Below are 8,609 nucleotides of genomic sequence, written 5' to 3'. Positions count from 1 at the left end.
AGATGAATAATATGAATAGGGCCTACATATTTATACAGTTTATGTATGGCTTATATCATTAACAGATATTTGGCTGTCTCATTCATCAATATTGCTTAAATGTTGATGGCTGTGGCAAATTAAACAAGTACAGTTGGTGAAGTGATGGATTGGGATGTACACGTAAGAAGATATACAGATAAACATTCAAATTATTTTTCAACTTATTTTTAATTTTTGTAAGGTCATAAGTACATGTATTATCATTTCTAAGTAACTGAAGCTGCCTATAACAGTTGATAAGTTAATTATTGAAAAATCAAACAAGTTTAAAACTAGTGATTGTAATCTGTTAAAATTAAAATTGTGATTATGAAAAATATTTGAGTTAATGTCTAAATTAATGGTATTCTATAGTATTATCATTATATCGACAGATCATCTATAGTAATATCATATATCGACATCACGAATGCTCAACGTCTTTCAAAGACTTTTTCAGTCGGGAAAGATATGCATCGAGGTACTTTTTTTATTGTGTTCATCCATGTAGTTTTGGGTCGTCTTCTTTGTCGCCAATTTTTCATACTGTACCTATACCGTTGTTCAATCATTCTTTATTTAAATTATAAAATCTACAAAGTCTGTACGTAAAAACCCAGGACAAATCCTGAAAAATTATTCCTGTAATAGGGTAAGGCAAAATACAAAACGGGTGTAACAATCCCTCTACTATATGTTATATACAATTAACATAACTAAACACGAGCATACATATGGGCCTAACATTACATGGACACGCACTCCATTACTCTTTTTCAATTATTAGTTTAATTATTGCACAGAAAACCAACAACATAACGTCCCCTCCCCAAGAGCAAATGACTTAGCTTTTTCTCCGACACGAACTCTGAGTAAAACAATTATTAAACCAATGAGCATGTTCTCAACAAAGATTTACGTAAGATAAATCTACACATTATTTATATATTCCAAACTAACATACACTATCTTTTTGGACATGCTCTGATCGTCTATTTAGATTACACTTAATTCCTTCACACGTACCCTCATTAAAATCCTATGAATTTTATAATAGAAAATATGCACGGTTATTTTTTAGATTTCCACAGTCAATGTCTAGCTCATTGTAACAGCAAATTGTGTATATTTTCCTCAATGGAAATATTTCATATTGTCACCTGGCGATATATTGGTCCATATATACATGTATATAACTGCTCGGTTGCTCTACAAGTTATGAGGCCAAATTGTATCTCTTGGATTTTCCTATTTGGCCACGCTTTTTCTAAAGGTATTGGGTAATACGCAATAAATAATAATAAATAGCCTATTATGTTATATACAATTAACATAACTAAACACGAGCGTACAAGAGCAAATGACTTAGCTTTTTTTTCAGACACGAACTCTAAGTAAAACAATTATTAAACCAATGGGCATGTTCTCAACAAAGATTTACGTAAGATAAATCTACACATTATTTATACATTCCAAACTAACATACACAATCTTTTGGACATGCTCTGATCGTCTATTTAGATTACACTTAATAGTATTCATTCACACGTACCCCCATTAAAATCCTATGAACTTTATAATAGAAAATAGGCCTATGCACGGTTATTTTTTTAGATTTTCACAGGCAATGTCTAGAAACTCATTGTAACAGCAAATTGTGTATATTTTCCTCAATGGAAATATTTCATATTGTCACCTGGCTAGTGTACTGTACAGTTTGAAGGATCGATCAAACCAAGAGATTTCCGATTTTTTGAAAGAAGGAAGAAATCCCTTCTTCATTCTCTCCTTCAACATCTTCCGGCTGAGTGGCATCAAGGCCAGATTGATGCTCCACAATCCTTGTACGGCGCTTGAGCGCAGTTGGTGTTTTATTCTGTGTAGCGTGTACGTCAGGTTGTTTTTGAGTGATCAGCTTTTCTTGAAATTTACTAAGATTTTTGTTGCGGTTTTCTCGTTTCTTGACTACTTTCTTGTCGCCTGCTTCACGCCCATTAAGTATGTCTAAGGCATCGCCAAAATCCATAACACTATCAAAAATCTCATCGCATGTACCTATGCAATTGGATATAGCTCCCTCAACGTTGCGAAAAAGTTCGAGCACTTCGTTTCTATTAGAATGATATAAAGACCAAATATCAAATAAGAAAAAAATACACAAATCAGATGTGACATAATTACAAGCTACATAAAAAACAACAAACTTACAAACATCAGCTGTTTCCCACAATAATATTGTTTATTTTTATCATTATTCTGAGTCAGAATTGATACATTAACATGAATTACGAAAATGATGACATAAACCCCTGCACTATATAAGTAATAATTTGTTGTAATACGAATGCTATAATTTTCATGTACCTTAGATCAGAGACATCCGACCTGATATCGATGACGTCAGACTGAGTTACGGCATCGTCTGTGTCAAATGCAGACGATCGCTTATCGGCTATATACCGAGCTACTAGATTATCCATCACTTCCTGTGAATAGAAACACAATCGTGATGCCGTTATCATTGCATTGGTAATACTGACGATTTAGGTCTAGTAATTAGTTTATTGTGTCACTATTGTTGCTATTATTAACTATATTAATCATTATTGCTTTTGTTATAATTTGAAGTATATTATTATTAATATCATCGTCACCATTGTAATTACAGTATACGGTATATATTAATATTATACTTTTTTAAACTTATTATATTACTAAATGTATTACTGTGACTTTCAAATATCTTGTAAATTTACTTTACATAAAAGTTGTGAAGTAAGCCTATAATATAATTAATAATACCTGGTATTCCTGATTCTTTTTCTTAATTTTTTCTTTGTATTTCTGTAGAAAAATACAAAAAATATCAGGTTTCAATATAAAATATTAATCTCAATAATGATAGTTATATACGTATACATGTTACGGTACTAGAGGGCCGTCTTTACAGGATTATTCAATTCAATTCACTTTATTCCGGAAAAAACAAAAAAAAGTACAAGAAAAAAGCAAACACACAAAACAAAATAAAATGTCACAAATGCTGGCACTGGGGACTCCAAAAGTGAACCTAATCACTTTCTGAGGGATGTCATGTCCCAACCAGCAGTGACACAACTACAAGAACAAATTAATTGTGTAAAAGAATTAGATTCAAGCCATCAGTAAAATTATTGAAACAAGTTGTAAAAACAGATTAACATTAATTTTCAATATTGTTTTCATACAAAAATTGTTTAAGTTGATTAGAAAAAAATCTTAAATCAATAACGCACATGTCTTGAATATTTGAAGGAATTAAATCCCAGACCCTTGGAAATCTAATGAAGGTGCTATTAAAAAAGGCATTAGTTCTGGATTTTTGATGTACAAATTTTAAATATTCAGAGTTTCTGTGACTTGGTGTTGGTAATAGAGATGACGGATTAATGGAAAACAAGTTATGCAGACATTTGACAACAAACATAATATAAAGGTAATTCAGGCGATTGTACAGTAAAGGAATTTTCATGATATGACTAGTCTTCTATGGTATGGAACATGATCTGGGCCATCATGGTATTAATAATAAGTCTCTGACCACACTACAAAGTTTTAGGTGACAAATAATAGTTGTTAATTGTTTAGTAGTCTTACCCTTTTTAGCTCCTTTTCTGCTTTGTGAAAGCAACACATGTTGAGGAAACTTCTACAATTGTCGAATATATGTTTCGGCGTCGGTAGAATGTTAAACGGAATCGGAAGCTCTACTTGCTTATCAAAGTAGCCAATCCATATAGCCGAGCGACTGAACTTCCATTCAATATCTGAGTTGTCCTGTTAAACAATAGCATCAATTAAGGAAACGCATGCAAAACTCAACCTAGAACGTAATGACGTCACCAATAATTCATCTGCGCATGCAAGGTTAGGGGTACATAATACCAAAAATCTCTGATGTTATAAATTCACTTAGGGGAAAGAATTTCTTCTCAACCAAGGGAAAGCATACCATCAAGGTTTTATAGATGATGAATTACGCCCCCCACCCCACTCATCACCACTTCCGTCACTCCATAGGGCATAATACGAGTGGGTATGAATATGCTGATCATTTGGGCTGAGGAACGCACCGGCTGTTTTCAACTGTATATGGGGAATTGCCTAGTTAATCGCTACCAGACCCATCCCGACTTATGTAGACCTATTGGCATTTTATGCTGTGGTTCATTCATACCTCAACTCTACTAAACGTGTTGCTCAACATGGCGATTAGTAGATTCAAAAGCACGATGACGGCCATCACAGTGTATGTGGCGTACATAAACGTGCCCACACCTTCTGTTATCACGTGGTCAGTATTTGTCTCTAGAATACTAAGATCGCCGAGTCCAACAAGTCCCCAAAATAACGTCTCCATTCCCTTAAAAAAACTGAAAGAAATTGTATAATTTGCTGATAATTATTGCACATTCCCAATAATATCAAAGAGTATAGAACTCCAAGAGGTCCGACTGCCTTGATTTTATATGGAACATTAAAAATTACTGCCACGAGATAGGGGGCGCCATAATAGAATTCGAATTAGAGTTCCTATATAGAGTTCGCCCGAAACTCGTATTTTAAGAACACTCTCCTTCGTGGCAGTAGGCCTACTTTTTTTACGTTTAGGATTTATAAGAACCAGTAACATTTTGCCCATACTCAGTGTACTTATTTTTTTGGCCGATTTCAGTCTAAACATTTTCTTATTCTTTTCTTATTTTTACATACTTTTCAAACATAGTTATTACTTTACTGTATTATAGAGGGTATTACATCTGTCTCTTATACACATCTAGATGTGTATAAGAGACAGATTTACCGCTATACACGCTGCGTAATGAAGACTGCTTCGGATTGTGGCAAGGCAATTCAACAAAAGGACGCACATCTAGCTCCGCTCTCGAACATAGCGCGTGCGTACAGTCCTTTGATCTTTACTGTGGCATATCATCGACAATCCGATACTAGTTGCGAGTACGGCCGTCAATTATTAGCCTATGCGTGCCATACGTTTTATGGTGTTAGTTACTATTTTATTAATTTTGGGTATTTCGCAATGTTACATTTGATTTCTTTTGACCACAAGCTTGTTAAATGCTTCTATAAACTACAATTTGATTCGTAAAAATTGGCCAACAAAATGAAAAGTTATAGCAACTGAAAATTTACGATATTTATACAATTTTTATGTTCTTATATAACATTAAACTGTCATTTTGACAATGTTGGACTAAGGTGCACAAAACGAACATTGAGTAGATACAGAAAATTTCTCGCATGGACGCACTGCAGCTAACCAACATATGATCTAATTATCAATATGATAAACTAATCACTGGCCAATAAGAAACTGTAAATTGTAAACGCGTACCGGTACGTGTGATTGGTAGCAGAGCCGTAGATAGAGAGAGTTTGGCCAACTCTGTTTCACGGGATTCGATATACACGCGTGTGATTGGGTGGATTGTAATCACATGACTTACACCGGCCACGTTGTCACCAAAACAAAGCATTAAATCTATACGCGCGCATGCGCCTGGGCTGTTTGGTAACGACATGGCGTCCATCATGCGCCAAGTTGGCTAAACTCTCTCTATCTACGGTTCTGATTGGTTGATGATAGAAACGCCCTCAACTTGCTAACCATTAGCGTATCCGAATACCGCTAACGGTTAGCGCTAACCGATCGGGCGTTCTCACGCAGGTGCTAACGGTTAGCGCTAACGGTTAGCTCCCGATCCGGATACTAGGGCTCTCGTGAGAACGAGGCTTCAGTCAAGTGTAGGGGCGCGCGACGCATAGAATGTCGATGCCAAAGTTATAACCTTTGATGTGCCGAGATGTGCGTCTTTTTGTTGCGTCCTTGGGTATGGGTTTTTCGTAAAAAAATGTTTTCATCCAGTTTGTGAATTCTGTTAGCCTACAATTATTTTTTGACTTCAATGTGGGTAAATATCTATATTAACGCAAAATGTTGTTGCTAAACTGACTAATCCGCCATATTTGTTTTTGGTCTCGTGCATAAATTAACGCTGATTAACGCATTCTGGTTACGTTAATTTTCGTTGTCAACGAAGTCTATTTTACAAACCAGTCGAATGAAAATAATACTCAACGAAAATTCGTTTTCTACGAAATGAACCAGTGAATAAGCCCGTATTACCTAGCAAATGGACTGTTGAGGCATTCACTCTGTTGGCCTCCATTCTCAATACATTCAAGGATCACTCCCGATGCGTATGGATAATATAGTTGTGTCATACCCATCGTAAAAGCCCACCAAATGACGATAAAGATCAAGAGGAACCGGCCAATATCTTTATACATCCTCTCTAGGGAGATCTCTAGCGGCCCTACGGAACGACTGACGGCGATCAGTAGTAGCAGTCTCAGAAAGCTACAGATGTTACCAATAGCGAACATAGCTTCTGCGATGAGGTTCGGGTCTGCGTAATTCCAGTCAGACCTGCTGTAACGGAAACTATATTTATTGAGGAAATATTCTGAAATACTTTGGTATTCTTCGTAATACAGACTTGACAACGAAGGGTGGATTGTGTCCTTCAGACTTCCATTTTTCCTAATGTCGAACTTTTCATCAACCTCAAGGTAACCAAACGCAGGCTCTGGCGTTATCAGACCATCAATGGCGTCTTTCAGCTGCTTCTGGTCGACTGGTTGTCCACCACAATTACGTAACAGAGCTTCTAATGTCTGTAACGCTAGATTGTAATCATCCGATTCCTCACACATATCAATATCGTGTTTTGGAAGACTGGCATTGCTGTAAACGACGTAACTTCCTTCCTCGTAAAGGTAACATTGTTCGCCGTCGTAATCGTAATGTTTTCCGTCTTTTACGCAACGGTACGACACACAAACAGCGTTATCTAGATCCATCAAACAACATGAAAACAAACTGCCATACAGCACGTAGTCGTTTTGGCACTCAGGAAGCTGGCGACATTTTTCACCGTCCCATGCTGTATCAGTTGGGCACAAAATGGCGGCGGGCACTGTCAGCCATCTGTGCATTGTTGTATTAAGATACCGCTTTACACACTTTTCACCATCGTACATTGTACCATCGTTACACTGTCTACAGAACGGAAACATACATAGATGCTTTTGAATTAATACATTTTGACATACACATTAAAGATTCAATAACAATAGCATAACGTAAGTTAAATAAAATGGCATTATTACTTACACATTAACCTTTTTAAATGTTATATTTGAAGATAATTATGCGGTAAAGTATTTCAGCCAATTCTACTTTTTAACTCATAAGGATGCAGGAATTAAACCCAAACAATCATAATAACGGCATATTTTACTTTAATTTTACGAAAACGTTTGAATTGCCAGGCCTTTCATTTATAAGATTATGGATGTTACACAACTTTTGACGAAGGTGGCTCATCTTCCGAAATTGAATTCCTATTGTTCTATATCCAAGTTTCTTATGGGGCTTGGTGAGTGAAGTTCTTATTTTTCTGTTGTCAGAAAGATAATGAAACTCAAATGCATACCTATTTAAGCAATCATTATAAAGGCTGTATTCCGGATCACAGCAAGTTGTGTTATTTGATAAACTATAGTAGTCTCCAAAGCAGGGTGGGCCAGAGTTTAAGAAGTGGCACTGTTCTTGCTTAGTATAATACGAATCACTCTCTCTGAGTATCTGAAAAGGTGAAATATTACGGGCTATGAGTTTCTGTACTATAGAACAGTGGGACTGTAGCAAATTCACGAATACAAAAAAAGGCTCTTGATAGGCGCATGATACACTCTTTTTTAAAATTAAGAACCAGCAAAATTTTGCCCAGGCTCAGTGTTATTTTTTGTCCGATTTCAGGTTCAAAATATTCTTATTTTGTTCTTATTTTTACACATTTATTATTAAATTAATTATTTATTAAATTATTACGGTACTTTACTGTATTATAGAGGGTATTACATAGTAACACATACTGCAAATAAGGTACAGATAAATTTGTCGGTTTTTATTTAAATAAATAAATGAATAAATAGAAACCTCATTTTGACATTTTACTCAGCCTCAATTTGTTCTTAATTTTGAGCGATTTCAGTCTCAGTGTTCTTGTAAAATGTGTTCTTATTTTAAAAAAAAAAGTGTATTGCATAAACTAGTGTTTTACAGGTACAGTTTGTTGGCAATACTACATCTAAGTTCAAAAGGATCAACATTACTCCATTATCGGACAAGGTGCTTCCTATCACCCATTGGTCATCAGTTAAAACGTAAGTCCCTGATAAAACTACATTCACAATGTACTTGGCATGCCTGTCAATTGAAATGAAATTATATGAACTGAAATTAACCTTACACATTCCATCTTACGAAAAAATACCATGAACCTTAACTCATTCAATTTTACATATATTCCACTATCATATACATAGAGTATATGTTCGCAAGCGCAGTTTACTAAAAAAAAAAAAAACTACATCTTGTTCAGATGTATATAGGATTGTGTAATCTTTAAATATGCTAAATAAAAGAAAACAATTATAAAGAAATATATATATTTAAATAT

General features: G+C 35.1%; 2 protein-coding genes across 2 annotated transcripts in view; one reads left to right on the top strand and one right to left on the bottom strand.

The window, feature by feature from the left end:
- Positions 1 to 58: 58 nt before the first annotated feature.
- Positions 59 to 8,609, top strand: part of LOC117111229 (short transient receptor potential channel 4-like) — a 39,282-nt gene continuing 30,731 nt past the window's right edge. The window contains exon 1 of the mRNA XM_033254130.1: positions 59 to 178. The gene's annotated coding sequence lies outside the window, so the exon portion shown is untranslated. The remainder of the gene's footprint in view (positions 179 to 8,609) is intronic.
- LOC117111198 (short transient receptor potential channel 4-like) overlaps positions 718 to 8,609 on the bottom strand; it is a 16,044-nt gene continuing 8,152 nt past the window's right edge. The window contains exons 8-15 of the mRNA XM_033254083.1: positions 8,233 to 8,356; positions 7,581 to 7,876; positions 6,209 to 7,144; positions 4,238 to 4,433; positions 3,658 to 3,837; positions 2,824 to 2,865; positions 2,386 to 2,507; positions 718 to 2,132 (exon numbers count right to left, since the gene is read on the bottom strand). Of these exons, the coding sequence (XP_033109974.1) occupies positions 1,751 to 2,132; positions 2,386 to 2,507; positions 2,824 to 2,865; positions 3,658 to 3,837; positions 4,238 to 4,433; positions 6,209 to 7,144; positions 7,581 to 7,876; positions 8,233 to 8,356 (2,278 nt within the window). The 3' untranslated portion in view covers positions 718 to 1,750. The remainder of the gene's footprint in view (positions 2,133 to 2,385; positions 2,508 to 2,823; positions 2,866 to 3,657; positions 3,838 to 4,237; positions 4,434 to 6,208; positions 7,145 to 7,580; positions 7,877 to 8,232; positions 8,357 to 8,609) is intronic.

The sequence above is a fragment of the Anneissia japonica genome, unplaced genomic scaffold (assembly GCF_011630105.1).
Source record: "Anneissia japonica isolate Jap-2015-1 unplaced genomic scaffold, ASM1163010v1 scaffold288008_len1385354_cov213, whole genome shotgun sequence".
In the NCBI taxonomy this organism is placed as follows: Eukaryota; Metazoa; Echinodermata; class Crinoidea; order Comatulida; family Comatulidae; genus Anneissia; species Anneissia japonica.
The sequence above is the reverse complement of the archived record's forward strand: the minus strand, read 5'-3'. Positions and strand labels throughout refer to the sequence as shown.